Source organism: Drosophila hydei, unplaced genomic scaffold, assembly GCF_003285905.1.
Source record: "Drosophila hydei strain 15085-1641.00,03,60 unplaced genomic scaffold, DhydRS2 tig00008119-arrow-pilon, whole genome shotgun sequence".
NCBI classification, from domain to species: domain Eukaryota; kingdom Metazoa; phylum Arthropoda; class Insecta; order Diptera; family Drosophilidae; genus Drosophila; species Drosophila hydei.
The window spans coordinates 4,937,410-4,958,687 of NW_022045830.1; the positions used below are offsets into that span (position 1 = coordinate 4,937,410).

The following is a 21,278-nucleotide window of genomic DNA, read 5'->3' on the forward strand; positions in this document are numbered from 1 at the left end:
TCCAGATTAAATTTAACTCATATTCTGTTAATCTATGAGATGTTCTTATAAGAACGAGTTCTTATGAGAACATTTGCTGGGTATTGTGATATTCAAGCTGATCTCAGTTTGTTTTGTTTGACTTTAGTTCTCGCCTTGGTAATTGCTTCCTCGGAATATGCAATGCAAACACAATTAGTGCAAAGTGCAAGGTGTCACATGTTTTGTATACAAAAAGCACAACAAAGGTGAATTCAACAACAAATAGTAATAGCAATAGCAATAGGAATAACAATAACAATAACTGAATCGACAGTGATTCATACCATATTCGTGTCTTTACATTAACGAACGTACAATAAATCAAAATGTTATGCAAAGTGGTTGAGATATGTGTGTAACAGCGATTACATTCTTTGGAACACATTGAATTCAATTCCCCGGGCACATTAACAATTCAATTCATCATGGAGACATTGTCAGAACTTGTTTTCAAATATCAACAACTGAACGAATCGCGGGCGACCTAATTAAAGATTCATGATTGGATGTTAAGATTTCCTATATTAGCTTTGGCAGCATTATATTATATATATGTGTGACTCGAAAACTATGTTAGACTAGATACAATCAATAATTGCATTCCCCGCATACTTCAGTATTTATTAATCTTATGTTTTATTGCTTACGGCAAACGATTCCCAAGCTACAATGAATTCAAGTGCATTCAAACCGAATCAAATATCCACAACTGACGTCAATCACTGATTATTCAGTTATACTTGTATATATATGCATATATATATACATATACAGCGTATAAGCGTATATATATACAGCGAAAAGTTCACGAAATTTCCAAGAATTTGTAAAGAGGGTTGCACTTAATAAAATAAAACATAATAAAAAGTAATATTAATAATAATTAATAATAATAATAATAATAATAATAATAATAATAATAATAATAATAATAAAAACAAAAATAAAAATAATAACAATAATAAAAATAATAATAATAAAAATAATAATAATAATAAAAATAATAATAATAATAAAAATATTAATAATAATAATAATAAAGAATATTTCGCTTTCAATTTCAATTTCAACTCTATATATGAACATCTATATATATTGTCTATATATACTGTCTATATATCGTCTATGTATATTTGAATAATATTTATTTTTCATTTCCATTTTCCCCTTTGTTTTAAGCTGAAAAACTAACATTTGCCCAAGTGCGGGCATCGTTAGTGTTTTCCCTTAGTTAATTGTTATTGAACATTCTCGTTAATGGTTAAACAATAATAATGTTCGTAACGCTTGCCCAAAATCGTGTGTGGGCGTGTTTTACATGCCTTGCCAATTAAATTTGTATAAGCCTACTCGAGTGGGCAGCAAGCAGCTGCTCAAGTCGACTTGCAAAGCTGAAACAAGCTCGAGCGATGCAGTCAAGACTGCCTGACTGGTAAATACCTCGCAGCTGGCCTTGAGCTACGTTATTTTGCGTCCAATTTGATATCTCAAGATAGAGCTTATGCTATCGAAAGCTACACTGTATATCTCAATTTAGATACATTAACAATTATTTTAAATGGAATTAAGTTTCTTCTGATAATAATTAAAACATATGAATTAATATCGATTTACAGTTATCGATTATATGAAATAAACTTAAATTGCCAAGAATTAAATATATATATTCCAAATTTTCGTATTTAATAACTAATTTACTGCTGCTTCATATAGTCCCTTGCAAATAGTTTTCACAGGGTATTAAACTGTACTTGATACCCAGATCTTAGGTCAAAGAGGCGCTCGTGTTATGAACATGCACTTAAATTGATATTCAAAAGGAAAATGGCATAGAAGTGGCAACGGAGAGGGAAATGCTTAGCATAAGCCGACGTAGATATTCCAAAAATATCTCGAAGCGAAGCGCACGTGGAGCTCCGAGTGCGTATGTATGTGCACGTGATAAAGCTTAGGTGTACGTAACAAAGCACACACACAGGCACACACACTTATTGCCACACATCTATCAAGCATTTCGAAGAGCATTGAGTGAAACGTTGCATGCTCCGCTCGACCTACTTCTGTTTGGAGGCTTCAGCAATTCGAGGCAGATGCTTATTTTTAGAAGCGAGTGCAAATGCTGGACAGGTCCTTGGGCAAATGAATAAAATAAATTGCAGCCGTAGCATGCAACGGGCAACCCGACTCCGGCTGTAACTCACGTCGTTGTCAGGCTGCCTGGTTACGTGCCGCGCATTGCCAACGGCATATCAAAGCAGATTTGCTGCCAACCCCGGGCTTTGCAGCCACCTTTGGTGGTGACGTCTTTGACCTGACCTCTGCTGATTTTGTGGCTATTGAACCCATCGCAATGCCACTCTGCCACACTTAACTGGGGCAGTGCATTTGCATGCCAGGTGCCAACCAGACCCAAAGGACGCGAATGGCGGGAATAAATGGAATCTCAAGTGATTGGCTCTGAGCAGAAATAGTCGTTGAAGCCTTGATATTACTCATAAATCAAGCTGCTATGCAGACGGCCTTGTAGTCGTGGGAAACATACGAAATCCTAACAATTAACTGCATTTTATACTCAATATCTGACCAAAATCATAGTAATTGTTTAAATTTAATTAAAAATTAGTTTAAAACAAAAAATAAATATTTAAAAAAATTATTTTTATGCTAATTCAATGAATTTTTATACATTTTTTTCCATTTATAAAAACAAAAAATAAGCAAACTTTTATTCTTTATGGTAATTCAAGAATTAATTTTCTTTGTTTTTTGAGTTCAAATTTTTGTTGTCTGAGTTCATGAAATTCGAACTAGCAAAAAATTTATGGTAATTTCAAAGTTTCATACATTCGTTTTTAAATTAGCAGATTTTGACGTCGCGCTATATTATCACTATATTTTTGTTCTACATAATTTTTGGCATTCAAATTTTATTCATATTTCAAAAAATATTCTTTTTTAATTTCATTTAAATTTTAATTTTTAAATTAATCATCATTTTTTCAATTTAAAATATCAATTTTCATCAAAAAATATAATTAAAAAATTTTTTATTTTCATATTTTTAAATTTAATTTTTAGCTTAAATTTAACTTTAATAAAAGTCGTTTATAAAGGGAATTTTAGAATTTTAAATCGCAATATTGAGTTTAAATTTCGCTTGATTTATAAATATATTGAATTGAATCGAATCGTATTATCAACTTTACTTGAAACGAAATTAAATCTCCATATTCAACATGTTTTGTTCTCCACTTCATATCTTATATCGAAATCTAACATTAATATTATGCAGGTAAAAGAAAAAAAATTATTATATAAGCTTGGGTAAATATAAATTTGTAATTCTGAACTCATTGCACTTTGAACTGTATTTTATTTGAACTCTGGCAAACATTAAATAAATATGAAAACGGAATCGGACTGGCTGTGCGATAACAAAAACTGAGTGTAATTTGACAATTTAATACATGAAAATGTTTGGCGATACTTGGAATTTGTTCGGGAATTCTGGAATTTACTGTTGCATATTGGATTTTTTTTCTGTGGGGGATAGCTACGAAACTTTGCGCTTGAGACGTTCCGCATGCAACTGGTTCAACAATTTATTCGGTTCGTAGTAGAATGGATTTTGGTCAACACTCAGCTCGGGATCATATTGAGCTGGCAGTGGAACGATTTCAACAACCGATCCTTCAGCCAATGTTGGCATTATGTTGGTGGTGTTCAGATCGTTCTCGTTGCCTGGGGCTCGGTGAATGTTCGACGAAATTCCATTCGCTGCAACCAAAACTGGCTGTCTCGAGCGCTTGATGGGCGGCTCCGAGTCGCAGGGCGGGGCAAGTTGATGGTAACGCTTCCTTCTTGCTACACGTGGCATGCCGATCGCAGTTCGATATTCAACTGGTTCTATATCGGTTCGGTCTTTCATAAACAACAATTGCGAAATGTGGATTAGCTTCGAAAATCGGGCGATGTTTAACTAATTTTTTTTTCAATTTTATGTTTTAATAACTACTATGCGTCTATTTCTCAGCTAACTAGATCTGTTCAGCGATCGATAGTTATCGAAATGGGGAACTAAGTATCGAAAACGAACCGGTTCAAATTAAAAACTGATTTGTCAGGCTGTAAACCGATAGTTATCGATTACCACTAACACTCAAGAGCTTGAAATAACAACGTAACTAATTCATATGTCTAAGACTAAGCCAAGACAGTTCTATAGGAAATATCCAGTTTCAGTATTCCAGTATCTCAGACAATAGCTTTTTAGGAATTCACTTTAAGATCTTAAGTTTGAATAGCGATTCGTAAATCAATCGCCAGTTTATGCTGTCAAAAATGCGACTCATTCCTGAATGGTTACCTAATTGAATTATTTTGTACTAAATCCAGGGTATTCCTCTATGTCAACTGGGAGAAGCTGGCAAATCTGGTCGTAAATTCAAACTCGTGCCCGTCAACAGGGCCTAAGTTCTGTATTCCATATCTATATCATACTTTGTCGTCCCGTGACACTTGTTGACTTGATGTGGGCACAACATGATTGTGTCTGACTTATACATTTTCGTAGCAGCTGCAGTCGAAATTTACTGCTATGACAGTTATCTAGGTCCCATTTGGAGCCAACTGTACGCGGCTAGAAAGTGAGCGACTTATCTCTTTCTGATACTTCATGATTTTCTGTTTACCCAAAAGACCAGCTGATTAGACAATAAAACATTGCAAAAATATATATGTATGTACTACATATACTATGTATATATATATTCAGATTAGTTCTTGTCTAGAGTCTGCAAATAGCTGCATATAAATAAGAGTGCGTGACTAGCTAGATACGCTGTACACAGCTGGCAGTGGCGTTAGAACTATTTGTATTATCTATATATATTATATATATATAAATAATACAAATATATCTATATATATATTATATATATATTATATTATTTGTATTATCTTTTATATATCTAATAACTTTTGCCTGTTCTTTGATGTGTTGCTGCTTTTCATTCTCATTCAGCATCTTTAAAATATATTCCAAATTTATTGGTTGAAAATCTTCGAAGTGTGTACATAGTGTGTAGGGAATACCTCTAATATTTTTATATTTATTTTGGATCGCCTTGGCGTAGAGTGGGATAATCTTAGCTTAGCTTGAGTTCTTCTAGTGCTTGAGATTTTATGTATTTATAAACTTAATCCTAAGCAATGGAATGGAAGAGCTTGAAGCATGAATGTAGAATAAAGAATCAGGTATAAAGAATACAGAATATATATAATTTCAGATGAATCCTGTAAGTGATGAATCTAGTATAAAGAATCAAGTATAAAGAACCCAGAATATATTTAATTTCAGATGAATCCTGTAAATGATGAATCTTATCCTAGATTCATCATTTACAGGATTCATCTGAAATTATATATATTCTGAATTCTTTATACCTGAATAAAGAATCCAGAATATATATATTTATATATAATAAATAAAGCATAATCAAAATTCTCATTGACCAACCCATAAATAGTCAAGCAGCAAGAATGAAGAAATCAAAAAATCAGGATCTGAAAAAGCAAGATCTCGAGTCGAAAATCAAGAGTTGCTAATCAAGAAACTCTAGAATTTGCTACCTGAGCACAAGAACATACATACCTCACCTCTGCGCACAGGTGTGCCCACAGGGTATCCGTGATATGTCTGCGCGTGCCTTCAAGACTAGATACCAGCAATCGGGGATATGTTTAGCAAATAGACGCTTACTAAATCAGAGAATAAACTATCCGGCTGATCTGTAGGCGGTGCAAATGTTTGGCTGGGACAAACTGTTGCAGTGCGAGTGCAAATGTGTCCAAGCGGATGCTGACTTGAGTATTCAGAACGGCTGACCTCGCAGTTGACTGAGACGATGTACATCCATCTTCTGTGCACAGAGCACATTTGTGCGTCTGTTGGCCATCTGATGATGGTCAATTGGGAACAAAGCATTCAGCTTGGAAGCAATTGCGTTTTGACGCCTCATTACGACAGCCGCCAACTGTGTCCGCGAGGGTCACGCGTAGAGGTCAACATGAATGTCAGGCTCTCGCTCACTCTCTTTCCCAGTTCAAAGTTGAGCGCGTGCGACAAACTTCGACCGATTCTGATTATTCTAATAACTGACCTGCCGCAATAATCGACTTAGTTCAGTTAGAGCCAAAACGGCGTCCATTCAACTCAAGTCAAGCGGTCACTGAAATGTGGCAAGTGCCTGAACTGTGGCATAAGTGCTGTGCTGCAAGCAGTATGCTTGGGACGTCTGACTAGCACATACCCTGCAAGTGGCTGTATATAGATATCCTGGAATTGACTTCTCTGTATGTCGATTTCTGTCTGTTGCAGAGAAAGGTTTCAAAGGTTCTGAGTGGAATGCACTTTACAGAGCAACAGACTTTAACTTGTGCAAGTTTACTTTGATTTAGTTTAATCTGAACTAATCTAATCGAATTATAATGGTTGCTTATGTCTTTTATGATGCTTTGATTTTCTGTTTCTGATTCTCTGACTCTTTTAAATCTTCTGTTTCGCTGATTCTATGATTCTCCTTTGCCCTGACTCTTGAAAATACTGCTGCTCTGCCTCAATCTCGCTCTGGTTCTTTAGTTCCTAAATTTCCTAAATTGTCTTTTTCTATAGCTTTTTGAGTCTTGAGTCCTTGATTCTTAAGAATAGATTCTCTGCTTTACCATTCTCTGATTCTCTAATACTCACATTCTCTCTGCTTTTCAGATTCTTTAATACTCAAACGAAGGAGATATCTTTCTCATATTCATTCCCAGATTCTCCAACACTTGGATTTTTTAAGCCCTGAACTTCATTTCTCGCTGATTCCCATATTACCTCAGTCTTCTGATCAATCTGCTTCTGCTTCTTCGGTATACAGGGTATTTTTTAGTCAGCTCTGCCTCGTTAGGTTTGTGAATCCCCGCTAATCTGAATCTCCTTCTCCGCCATTCCACCTTATACAGGGTATTTCTTAGTCATAACTAAGCACGCAAGCTGTGAATGTGCGCGTTGCTATATTTATTCAATAAATTTATGGTTTTTTATGTTGCATTTTAATGGAAAGTCGTATAAAATTATATTTGCTACTTAAGCCTTTCAGACAGCTCGTGTAATTGCAATCGACTCGAATCGAATCGCATTTGAAAAGTCGTTCGACAGCATTTTGCCCAGGTCAAAACGAACAAACAAACAAGCGACCGAAGACTTTTCCCTGATGAAATATTCCCATGGAACTGCAAATGGGATTTGAATGGAGTGGAGCAATGGAAAACAAGGTCAAGTTCACGTTAAACACACTCAACAGTTGTGTTAACAACTTGGCAGTTGGTCAACAGCAATTTTATGGCACTGCACGCGCTGTCCTCCTGCCCCGCCCCTCTCCCTCTCCCACGTCCTCTCTGGGCGCAGATGCATTTGCCCACGTTGGCACTCGAAAACCTAATAAAAAACTTGATCAACTTTCAGTGGCAGTCAACACGGACTCAAGGCTAAGCTGCAAATGCCACAAAGGAAAAATTGCGACAAGGTCGCACGCAGTGGGGCAGCTGCCAGCTGCCAATATGAAATCGAAGTGTGCGCAGCCAATTACCATAATGATGCTCACAGCCAGTCGACGCCAGGGAGCTGCTCCACGGAACCGTTTGGAGTGTCTTAACTGAAACGAATGATATGCAAATGGCTCTATTAATAAGTTAATAACTAACTTAAAAGCGAACTTTAACGCACAGAACTTGAAGACGCTTGATACGATTACCAGCAGATATACCCTGTAGTTGTCTAAAGAGTCGATCTAGCAGACTTTCCTACTATTTGATCTATTAATATAGAAGCTCAAGAACATTGTGTGTGGAACCGGAAATACGATCTAGCAAACAGTCAACGCTAAGATTAAAGCGCTTAAAATGTTTATTCAATAACAGAGGTAGTCTTTAAATATGAATCAGCTATGAGACACGAATGTCAGTTTAATGAGCAATCAAAGATCCACTTTGTCAGCTTGTCAGAGGTGAGCAAAACAAACAAAGAATGGGTAGAACAAGGCCTAGGCGACTGCATAATACTCGTTCACAGTTCAAATGTAACCAGATTATTACGCCTGAATGGGCTGACCACATATGGAGTAGATCTATTGATTCAACTATATATGATATATGATATATGATATATGATATATGATATATGATATATGATACATATGATGATATGATATATGATATATGATATATGATATATGATATATGATATATGATATATGATATATGATATATGATATATGATATATGTGTATGATGTATGATGTATGATATATGATGATGATATATATATGATATCTACGATATACATAAAATACGTGATACATAAGCAAATATTGTCCAAAGTTATGCATTTTAAGTTTGTCCTTCATCAGTCGAATATACCCTCTTTTCATTTAAGTGAGCGAGTATGAAAACAAATGGGCAAATAAGTGAAATACTTTCCTTTAATTGCTGCTGCTGCCGCCGCTGCTGTTGCTGCTTCACGGCTGTTTGTGTTGTATTTCGACCTGCTTTGCGTGTACTTGGCATAATTAAATATAAGCAGCTACAGCTGCTTGCAGCAGTGCTCGAATTGTTCTTGGATGTAAGCCAAATTCAAACAGACCATAAACCACACAAGAAGTTTCGTATTGATCTGTATGGCACAAGGTATAGGGTATATCGTACAAGGTATGTGTGGCAGCGGGCAGAGCAGATGCTATTCACATATTGTTCTCGCAATCTCATGCAAGAAATATTAATTGATTTTGGCATGAATTCACAAATTATTTCTGCAATTTAAAGCTCAAATCAAGTGTAAATTATGGCAGACATTAGACAATTTGCAAGATATGCAAAGAAACCACCATGGCGTATGAGCAATCAAATTGTAAAATTAACGCGACGACAGTGAATAAAATGAAGAACAGAAATTTAACAAATATATAACAAATGTTTAAATATATAGCAAGTGATTTTTTTTAAAGGGAACAAGCTGATGTCTTACTGATTAAAATGAATAATTATGTTCAACTGGCTAACTTGGCGTATGCGTAATGCGCGTCTTTTGTGCTTTCAATAACAATTGAGACGTGCATATGGTAGAAATTGACTTGAATTATTATATTATGTACATATATATACCTATATATAGATATAACTGATCAGTTTAGTTCCTCAGATTTCGAATATTTATTTAATCTGGATTATTAAAAACAAATTTGTTTTACCTAGAATTCGTTTGTTATTCTCGATTAATTAGATTTGAATCGGACTGTAAATCGCAAATAATTAAATCATATTTGTGTTTCAGCAGCTCAATCAGCAATTTATAATGAATTCAAATCGAATCATAATCGAAAATGTCAGAATCAATTTGCGTAGACGCCTCTCCCTCTCCCTCTCCCTCTCTCTCCTATCCTCCCTCTCTCTCTCCCCACTCGCACCGCAGACAAACGACTGTCAAATTGGTTTATTTATGATGGTCAATTAAAGCGCTTTGCAAGCCGCATAGCGCATGCCACTCCGATTCCAGCTATTGTCCAACAGCTAGCTACAGTGAAAGCTCGCTAAAGTGTTCCATTTTGTAAATATTTTCTGTTTCTTTACTATTGATACTTTCTGCTTTCCTTTTTAAATAAATACACTATAAAATTACTAACTTTGATAATTGCAGGGTATCAAACAGAGCTTTTATTTCAGAGAAAGCACAGCTGCTCATATATACCCTGTAATTTTAAGTAATGGAAAATATTACAGAGTAGAAGAACAAAGGTATTTCTATTCCTGAATGTATTGTCTGAACTGTCTAACGTTGAAGAAGTTGGCGCAGTGTGAGCTGTTCGTGTTGTCGAGCTTTCACTGTAGCTGCACTACGCAGTGAAATGTAATCAATGACACTGGGAAAGCACACAGCTCAATCCTATAGACTCGACCAACTCAGTCAGGTGACCACTGAAAGACTTAAACAGCGCGTTGCAAAATCGTGGGCCATAAATTTGTTCGCGCCTCGTTTATCTCAAGTGAGTCTATAAAAATCACAGCTTTGATTTGCGATTTGCGATTTTCGATTTTCGATTTGCGAATCGTGTGCCATATAACATCGGATGTGTCCCACTGTTCGGCTAGATTCCTTTGCTTAATTAATCACTAAAAATATGCCAAATTGTGACCATCATTATCTTATCTGTAGAGCAGAGTAATTGACATCAGTCAGCCGTCAGTCCGACGGGCAACTGTACCAAAACTCATTGTTGTATATGAGAAGAGCACCTATGGGGAGTGACTGACTGGAAGATACCTGTGCAAAGGGGGAAAATTTATGTGTGTAAATAAAACTATGGGAATGAGAGCATGACTGATGATTGATAGACTCATTCATTGAATGGTTGACATTATAACTGACTTATGATTGGCATACTAACTGGTTGACTGATTGACTTACTGATGTTTGACTGGTTAACTGATTGACTGACTCCCTTACTTATACTTGACAGACTAGAAGATTGACTGATTGGCTTACGAACTGACTGATGATTGACTTACTAATTGGTTGTCTGATTGATTGATGATGTGACTGATAAACAACCTGATGATTGATTGACTGGCTTGCTAATTGACGCACTAGCTTATTGGTTGGTTGACTACTGATTGATCAATTGAACAATCAATTGATTGACCTGCTGATTGACAGCTTCCGACTTACTAATTGATTCACATGTAGACTAACAGTTTCGCTGACTCACTTACTGTCAAAATGATTGACTGGATTTTTTGGTTGATTGACTAACAAACTATAAAGAAGAACTATAAAAAGAAGGTAATGGACTTTTAGAACAGGAAATTCTATTTGTACTTCCATCGTCCACATTTCCCTGATAGTCGAGCAAGCCCTCTTTACTCCACTCTTGTGCAGAGTATGAAAGAGATATCCGTCGCGTGTTCATAACTAGAATTTTCCTCTTACGCGAGCTACTTTACGAGCCCAAAGCCTTTTATCTGACTTCATTAAAAGCATTATAATAATATTCTAAATTTAGTTAATACTTTAATAAACAATATCAAGTAATTTTAGACTAACGAAAAGTTCTTGTTGTAGCAGTGCATTGAAAATAAAATATGAGAATTCGATTTTAGTCATTTTATTTTAATAAAAATACTAAGAATTTATATCTCATATTATATATAAGAAAAATACTAAGAATTTATATATATTTATTATTTGTTTTTTCTTATCTCTAAAGAGAATTTCATGAACAAATTTAAACACTTCAGGAATTGTTTTCAGAATTTTTAATGTCAACACTGAAAAAAACTTCCTCAATTTCGCGCTGTTTCTATGTTTTGAATGATGCGAAAGTATTTTAAAAGATTTGCACATTTCTAGTTCGGCAATCGTAAGTCGTAAATCTGTCCACAAAGCAGATATATATATAAAATATAGTTTCCTCCAATACGTTCCGCATGGAGCTGTCAGAGACTTATTCGATATGACGACTGCTGTCACAATGCTTGAGATACTAACTTTTATTTGCGCCTAATTTTGATTACTTTATTATATTCTGTCTGCGTTCAACCTGTCAATCAGTCCATCAATCAGCTAGCCTTATCTATCTGTTCGAGTAGTCATCAGTGGCGACTCATGTGGAGCTGCCTGCAAAATAATTTGTACTTTGCCTGGAATTTAATTTATAACTTTATTTTAAGCTCTTACCCATTGCGCTCTACTACTCGATTCTCATTAATTTCTTATAGTACTTAAGGTAAAGAAATTGGTGGACAGATGAGCTGATCTCTGAATATAACCTGCTCACTCTCTCTCTCTCTCTGTCTTTCTTTCTTTATATTTCTCTCTCTCTCTCTCTCTCTTAATAGAATATTGACTATAGCAAATAACATATATAACATATAGTAAATAACATATATCTATGTTGAAGATATATTTTTTTTTCTCACCTGGACGCACCTATACGCAATTGTCTTAGTGATTTTCTGCAGTCACATTTGGAACACGAAATCACACACACAAACGCACAGAGAGTGAACGAGTTGTTATTGTTTAGCCTTAAGCAGATCGGACATTATGTCGAGATAACATTGACGCTTCTGTTGGCGGCAATAAAACGCGGCCAGAATTATGAATTTGATTGCGGAATGCATTTGGCTTGTTATTTATGACAGAAATAATGCATAAACGACGCAATTTACGAAGTGTAAACAGACTTTGTTTATTTTCATTAAAAAATACGAATTTATTGTAAGATGTAATATCTGTTTTCTCAATTCGTTGCCAAAGTAATAATGTCGTGAACGACCGAGCGCAACAAGTAAACTGAATAAACTGAAAAGTAAATAGCAACAGGTCCCTCAGCATCCCAAGCAGAGCGCATGCTCAGTGCAGTGCAAATGTATTCTAAGCGACAATTGTAATATTGAATAAATATGTGAGAAACATCAATTAATAAATAACAATTCACATTACTCTTAGTTAGTTGCATGTAAAGAGGTTATTTATATACTCAAGTCAGAAAAGCCTTGCAGCGTTTTCAAATTCATCCAATTTGGCGCCTAAAATCCGATTGCACAGCGTTGCCACAAGAATATTGCTGCACGCTGGTTGGCAACAATAGCAACTGAGTGGCAACGCTGTATGCACACAATGAAGCGTGTGCGTTGTGCGCGTCGTCTTAGCGCGCATTCAAATTTCATTTGAAATTTATCAAGTTCACTTTGTAAATCCATTTATGATATATTGTAAAATAACAACGATTCTATAAAATAAATAATGTCGAACTGCTTGGGTTTCAATAAAGAAAGCGGTTATTTGGAAGGCTTAGTGCGTGGCTTTAAAAACAGTTTATTAAAGCAGTCCGACTATCTAAATCTAACAGAATGCGAAACCCTGGAGGATCTAGTGCTGAATATACAAAACACAGACTATGGCCAACTACAAGGCCACGAGGATGAGACATTGGACGTGGAAGTGATTGAGAAGTGCTTGCGTGACCGTATTGTGGTCGAATACAATTATATTCGGGAACACTCGATGGAACCTTTGACCTCATTCCTCGAATACATCCGATATGAGCACATGATTGATAATGTTGCACTGCTGATGACCGGTATGAGCAATCATCACAATATGAGTCAACTGCTGCCCATGTGCCATCCCCTGGGACTCTTCGACCAACTGGAGGCCATCGAGGTGGCGAGCAACATAGACGAGCTGTACAGCGCGGTACTGATCGATACTCCGTTGATCAACTTCATCGCCAAGGACTTCGATAGATCAGCAATGCATCACACAGATATGGAGATCCAGCGTGGTCACATGTTCAAAGCCTATCTGGAGGACTTTTACAGGTTCTGCAAGAAAGTTGGCGGCACCACGGCCGATGTCATGGGCAATCTCTTAAACTTCCAAGCAGATCGCCGCATCATTTCAGTTACTGTGAACTCGCTGGAAATGCATATGGAGTCGCTCATGCGTCTTAGCTTATACCCGAACTGTAGCTCCATGTGCGATCTAACTAAAAGCGCATTAGCCATCAGCATGGACGAGGAGGCAGTGCATTCAATTCTCCACCGAAACTTGCAGTATACCAACGTCCTGGTGAACATTGAGAGGGATATGGAAAATCTGATCACCCTCGAGGATCGCCTCCTCGCGATGGAGGCCAAGCTGCATGTAGACTCATTTTTGCACCAGTTTCACTACGGCATCTTCTACTCCTATCTCAAACTGAAGGAGCTCGAGTGCCGCAACATCGTCTGGATAGCCGAATGCATTTCCCAGCAGCAGAACGATAAGGTCAATGCCTATATCCCTATACCGATTCACTGATTTAACAACTTTTACATTAATTATATATATATTGTCAATCTGCATTATTGCTAATATATATTATTAACTGTGGCATCGGTAACTTTAATTACGGGAGCTTAAGGCTATATATTGTCTGGAAGTATATATATATATTACCATTTATATATTAACTTAATATATATATAAATAATAAGCAATTAAATAATTGTTTATATATTAACATTTCTCAATCTGAGCAATTATAATTTTTTCCGAAGTTTTTTATCATTTAAAAATCGACATTTTTTTTTTTAAAGTTAGCCTATTAACACTTAATACTCAGATTAAATTAAATTAAAGATGAGTTATATAAAGGCAAATGTTTTAGTTTTAGATACAAATTCTTATAAAAAATAAATAAGGCTTAGGCAGGAAGAATGTATTCAAAATAAAAAATATTTGTATATAGATAGAAACAGAAAATAAAAATAAAGAGCTTTACAACTTTAATATTTAATAAAAAATAAACTTCAAATAAAAATTATTAAACTTAAAACAAAATAAAAATTATCTCAAAAATGAATATAAATGTCAAAATATAATAAAATTTAAATTTTTCATATTATTTTATTACAATTCCTAAATTAAATTAAGATACAATTACTTTAGTCAATAGAAAAGAAAAAAAATAAAAATAAAATTAAAAAAATACAAATTAAAATTGTTGAAACTATAAATATTTAATAAATAATATTAATGTTTTTATATAATATTGCAAAAAAAATGTATACAATTTTTTACATAATAATGTAAACAAAAACAGTAAATATTAAAAAGATATAGATATATACAAGATGTAGTTTAAGAAATAGCAACAATTTAAAAGGATTCGTCTGGAAAAGAAATTAAAATAGGGTTTACCCTTTTTAGTTACTATTAATAGTTAACTAATAAGACAAATGCATAAATATATATTTGAAAATAATAATTAAGTTTAAAGTTTTCGCTCTTCCTCTTTCTTTTCTGTCCACTTTTGTTGTCAATTTCCCCAAGTCTAGCGACAAAAATAAATATAAAAAAAATCAGCTGAGTCGCGAAACACTGAGACTGCGGCGAACATTTGAGGCAGCAGGTTCTGGGTTTTCTTTATTTTTTTGCAAAATTCAGTTTGAATTCGTGATTCTAGCTCGCTAGTTGTGCCAAGATATAACAACAACCTAACCTAACCGAATGAATCATCTTCGTTTTGTAGTTGCTCTATACGAATGTACGTAAATAAACCTGCATACATACATACATACATGTGTACATACATTCATGCATATCTTTTTGTTTTCCACTTCGTATCTGCAATTGTGTGAGTGTGTTCGACTTTTATCAACAACAAAAAAAAACAATTTATTTGAAGCTCAATATTATATAGCTGTAATAAGTCTGTAAATGATACGTGTACCATATGCACATATATAAATACAGATAAAGTTTCGCCTTAGCCAGAATACATATATATCAATTGTATATAGATGCATGTGTGTGTGTGTGTGCAGGCAAAGGCAACGCTTTTCCGCATTTTTCCTGCAAGTTCAAATTTCCTGTTCTTGCTTTAGCCTTGGCCCCGCTCACCTCCCCTCCCCTACTCTACCCTACTTCTCACCCATTGAGTCCGTTCTGGATGCTAGCGCATTCTTATTGGTTCCTTTCCTCTCAATACTTGTAAATCTCGTTTGCCATTTCGCTACAACAGGAAATTGGCCAAAGCTAATTGTACATTAAATTCGGCGAGTTAACTGGGAATTAGTATAAACAGAAAAATAACTAATATCGATTTGAAAAAAATTAATAAATTGCCACATTTAAAATTTATAAATCTAAAATTGAATATATTTTAAATACTTTATTTGAGTCGCTGTTAATTGAAAATAATCTATGTGGCTCTTACAATTCCCGCTATTTATGTCAGTGCTCCAGCAGATATGCGTTGCTGTTCCCATTCAATCTCGCAATCACAATCTCAATACGACAGCTAGCAAAGCCATTCCATAACCATTATTTGCGCCTTTCCGAAATATAACAACGAAGTATTGTATTTTATATACGTACACACCATACTGGCATGTGTGTGCGTTTGTGTGTGCAAAGGTATGTGTGGACTAGCACGAACGAACGGCTTATATGTACGTATATACGAATGTACGTATGTATGTATGTAGTGATGTATGTTACGTTTAGCAAGTATATAGTTTGTTTTTGTAGGCTTTCGTTGCTTTTGAATTTTTGAGTTTCGCAGTATTGAAATCGTGGTGGTGGTTGTTGGTTGAAATTCTGTTCTGTTTCCTCTTCATATTGCCGAGAGAGTAAGCTGGCTCTCGCGCTCTTGTCGTGTGCGTGCGTGTGTGTGTGTGTGTGAGTCTCTCTGTGCGTGTGTGTGTGTTTTGTTGTTCGGCAAGGTGTTTGCGTTGCTGTGTTGAAAAATAGTTAAGTAAAGTTATTATTAAAAACAACCGTGAGAGCAGCTGAATTGAAACTCGGAATTTTACGCAACGATACAGCTGATTGGAATTGTCAGTGTCAATTAATAATTATAAATATATTGCTCGTGTTATGTGAAGCAGTCAACGTTTGGTTTGTTAAATGTAATTAACGTTTTTCTTATATTCTCTTTTTCTTGAAAAATTCTCAACATAATAAGCGTAAATTTGTGCCATGTGATAGTGTGTGTGTGTGTGTGTGTGAGTGTGTATGTGTGTGTGGGTCTGTGTCTGTTAAGTATATGAGAGAAAGACAACGCAGCGCTCTCTGGATTTTCGTGCGCTAGTTGCGCTCTCCTGCACTCTCTCTCTCTCTCTCTGTCGTTTTATATCTTTTCCACATGACAGTGGGGCATAGAAAATTTGAATTAAATAGTTATTATTATTGTGCACACACGTTGTTTTCCAACAAGCTTCAAACTATAAGTTTCGAAATCAATGTCAAAAATGATGAGCATTTCAAACAGTGTTGAATAACAATTGAGTTTAATTGGCAAATATCAACCGGCTTTTAATAAGCTTGTGACCACTGTATGTCTCTCAATCTTATGTGATTTTCGGACAGCTGGAAAATTACTCAGCTTTAGCTCCACAAATTGTGATTTGAGTTTCGAATGCAGCTATCGGGTTCTCCCAGCTGAACATCCCCTTCCATCTTTAAAAATCTATATGTATATGCGACATCTCAGATTCAATCAAAACTAAATAGAGGTTTTTTTTCAGTCATTGTGTTTCAGTATCAGCAGCTTCTTTGAATATCATTACGCATCTATCTCGGGTGCTCAAGTCTCATTTATTTTTATTATACATATATATTATATATATATATAATATGTATCTGTGTATTTGTATATAAATAATCGAATTTGAACGCAGTTATAAACATAATAGCGCTTCGGTTCGAATAAAGTGACGAAATCTTTGTACCCCAAGTGCTACACGGGCTCGTAATCGTATTTGGCATGTTTATTAACATTTTAAAATCGTTTACTCACTATCTCTAAATTTAGTTGATGTGTGTGTGTGTGTTGTGTGTATGTGTGCATGAGAGTTAACGTGTATATGCTGTGTGTGCTTCTGTGTGTGTGTGTGGGTTCACGTTTATTCTTTTTACCTTCCTTTTGTCGTTATATTTCGTATTGAAATTTGTAATCAAAATCGATAAAAATATATATTTATTTGCCTATTTAGATTTCGTGGTATTTGTCAGTTGAGAACGTTCCGCATGTATATTTATATACCTATGAGTATTATTACGGGCTTTCCGAAGGTTATTTCCATGGGTCCTCAATGGATCTTGGAGAAAGAAAATCCGTTTTAAAAAAACCTAAATACAAAATAATGAGATGAACTGACAGTTTTTTCGATATATTTGTTTTTCTGTTGTTTTATTATATTTAAGTGGTTTCAAAATCTGGTTTAGTATGTTTTTTCTAAATATTCCAAGCAGAAGTGAAGTTTTTAGAAAACATAATTTTTGTGTGTTTGAAAATTGGTCTTTTTCAATTTCTTAAGTTTATCGTTGCATCAATTAGTTGAATATAACTAATTTTCGTACTCTGGCTCTACTTTTTACTAGAGTTTTACGTAATCCGCTAAGAGAAATAGAAAAGTCGCATCGATGTTGATGCCGCGGTATTCCGAGCAGGAAAGCCACAGCGAGAAGACTTTTGGTGGTAAGCACGGCCACGCCTCCACCACAGTGGCCGCCCATACGAAAATGCGTTTGATTAGCAAAGTGGAACACAATATGCGCCAGCAGCAGCAGCAAAAGCAACAAAATCAAAATCAAGGCCAAATTCAAGGCCAGAATCAAAGCCAAAATCAAGGCCAGAATCAAAGCATCAACAAGCTAATCAATACAGCTGCCACAGGCAATGGTCTGGTGGGCGATGTGGATGAGCTATTGATGCCAATGCGTATCAAGAGCGATACCATGTCCAATGGCAGTGGCAGTGGCAGTGGCAGTGGTAGTGGCAGTGGCAATGGCGGCAAGGAGTCGAGCTCGAGACCGGAGCGCAACCTGTGGAGCCGTGCTGAAATGCTCGAGATGCTGAACATAATGCAACAAATGAACGCCTTGGAGCAGCTCAACGATCGGAATGTGAAGAGCGAGCACGTTTTCCGTCAGATCGAAGAGGTGATGCGCAGCAAGGGCTATGTTAAGAAGTCAAGCATACAGATCTGGACCAAATGGAAATTCCTCAAGTCCACATACAACACAACAACGCGGCACGGCAATGGCATACCCAAGGTCGTTCCAGAGGAGGTGTACCGCGTACTTTGCCGCATGCTGCGCGAGCATGCGAGTGCGAATAGCATTGGCAGTGGCATAAGCAGTGAATGTGGCAACTCCAGGGACAGCTCCAATGCGGAGCTGGCCAAGACAATGCCCAACGATGACGAGGTCAAGGAGGAGCTGGGCGTGGAGCATCCCATATTTGGATTTCGTTTGGGTCTAATCAAGCCGGAACCCCTGGATACGGGTAAGAAATTCAGCAGAATTCTGAATTGATTCAAATATCAAATGCTATACTGACGCGCTCATACTTCTAAAATATTTAATGAATCAGGTTACGAGACGATGCCAAACCATCCCAACTCGAGTGAGGAGCTTAAAAGCGCGGACTTTTTACAAATGCATGACCAGACGCAGGCGCTGGAGCACATGCCTTTCACGGTCAATGTGAAGCACGAGCCTGAAATGGATTTGGGCATGGATAGCACAAATACGCCGCCGCCAACGGCGCCGACGTCGCCCTCGCCACCGCCAAGTAGCGTAGAACCACGAGACCTGGACGATTTGTCAGCAAGCAAATCACAGTCGCTGTCCCTGCCGCCGCTGCGCGTTGCCGCGTTTGCAAATGACACACAGCCAATTGTCACATCCACTCCCACGCATGGTATACTTCAGATTGAACGACCTGTCGGTCCGCTTGCCAAGCCGGCCGTGAGCGGTGGCCCCGGCCGGGGCAATCGCAGCGTGCCGTTGCATAGCACCAGTAGCATTAACTTCGTGCATCCCACCACCAAATTGATGCTGCCCCGCAAGCAGCCACCGCTGCGAATTCCCCGAGAGATCAGTGTGCAGCCGGCAAATTTACGACCGCTGAGACCTGCACCTGCGCCTGCGCGCGATACGGGATATTTGCTGCGTCCGGATCGTATGAGCTCTGATCTGGCACAGTCCATATCGCCGCCACAGTCGCCTTCGCCGCCCATGCACATCCAGCCTGTGTCGAAATATTCCATGCCATATGCCTCAACCAGCAGGCAGGCGCAGTTGCTCAGCGAACAGCAGCAGCAGCAGCAGCAGCAGCAGCAGCAGCCTCGAAAGCGGCGTCTTCAATTCGCTCAGCAGCCCCCGCCTGTGCCCGTTAAGCTGCAGCGCAGCTCCACGCTCTTCGAAAACAACAAACAGCAAAGCAACATCCGCAATGAGGATGCATCCGCGGCGGAGGAGCAGAAGAGTCAAAACCTAGCTGAGCAGGCGAAACGCCGCAAAGAGCAACAGGAGGAGGACTTCAAGAAGGAGCTTAGCAAGGTGGCCAATGCCATGCTGGTGGCCCAGAAAGAGATGCTGCAAAATTTTTTCCAGCAGCAAAAACTGTTTGCACGTCGCGAACATGAATTCCAGCTGAAGCAGGATAATTTGGTGATGAGTGCGCTGCGCAAACAAACGGATACGCTGCTTCGGACGGCCAAGAACCTAATGCGGTCTGAGCAGGAGGAGGTGGTAAAATGTACAAAGTCCGATAAAGTTCAGGATCAGCAGCAACAGGTAGAACCGGAATTCACGTCGAACAGCTGCCTATTGCTGAAGCCAGATAAGGAGCTACAGGAGGAGTTCCAGAAGCTGGAGGAAGAAGAAACGGAGGACGAAGAGGACAAAGAGGAGGAGGAGCTCGAACAGTACGAAGAGGAAACACAGGAAAGCGAAGAGTGCAATGAGCACGAAGCAGCCTTGGAATCGTCTGTTAACACAGTCAGCGAATCGTCCTCCAATCAAAGCAGCAGTTCGAGCGACGCACAAATCTGTTAATATATTAATCCTAGTATCAAGTATTATCACAAGAATAGAGAACTATAATATTGTCATTCCTAATGTCCAAAACCAGAAACATTTCCAAACACACATTCCTTAATTTTTGAAAAACAAAAACAAAAAAACAAACAATTAGGCATATATATATTATATATAGTATATATATATATATATATACATATTCCTAGAGCAAAGCCCACATTGTTAAAAGACTTGATTATATTTAAGCATTGTTTGTGCTATTAAATCTATTGAAACATCAAAATATACGCATACATAGTGATATTTAAGCAATATCGAAATCGAAGCAGATTTGGAAACCGTGTCATTTCTGAATATATGAAATTATTTAATCTTATTTTTCATACAATTGGTTGAACGTTGTAAATATATATGTATATATATACACACAAATATATATTTAGTGCAAAAATTATAAAGTTCTGCAATGTCGGCTTCCATTTCTGCATTTCGCACACCTCAATGCACTCAAAAGCTCAAGAATCAATTCTCAATTTCCAATTTTCAATTTTCTTAACAAGAATTGTATTTAGTATTGCATTATTTGAAACAATATATTCATGAATTAAGAATGAAACGAAATATGAAAACGCATAAGAAACTAGCGAGAAATCAATTGTTCTTATTAGCTATATATATATTCTTTCAAAAATTTGTTTAAACTAAATACTACATATTAACTAGCACTAGCTTAAAATGTGTATGTGTATGTTTCACTAAACTAGTTGTGTTTAGTTGTTGCACAAGATTAAACGCCTAAAGCATAACTATTATAATTATATTTATAATTATTAGTTGCTAG

General features: G+C 36.8%; 2 protein-coding genes across 2 annotated transcripts; both read left to right on the forward strand.

Moving 5' to 3' along the window:
- Positions 1–12,801: 12,801 nt before the first annotated feature.
- On the forward strand, positions 12,802–13,990 carry LOC111595919 (probable V-type proton ATPase subunit d 2). The gene has a single exon (XM_023309870.2). The coding sequence runs from the start codon at positions 12,863–12,865 to the stop codon at positions 13,919–13,921; it is 1,059 nt and encodes a 352-aa protein (XP_023165638.1). The 5' UTR covers positions 12,802–12,862; the 3' UTR covers positions 13,922–13,990.
- A 1,067-nt stretch (positions 13,991–15,057) lies between these two features.
- Positions 15,058–21,278, forward strand: LOC111595921. The gene is made up of 4 exons (XM_023309874.2): positions 15,058–15,149; positions 17,990–18,896; positions 18,984–20,256; positions 21,272–21,278. The coding sequence occupies exons 2-4, from the start codon at positions 18,032–18,034 to the stop codon at positions 21,276–21,278; spliced, it is 2,145 nt and encodes a 714-aa protein (XP_023165642.2). The 5' UTR covers positions 15,058–15,149; positions 17,990–18,031.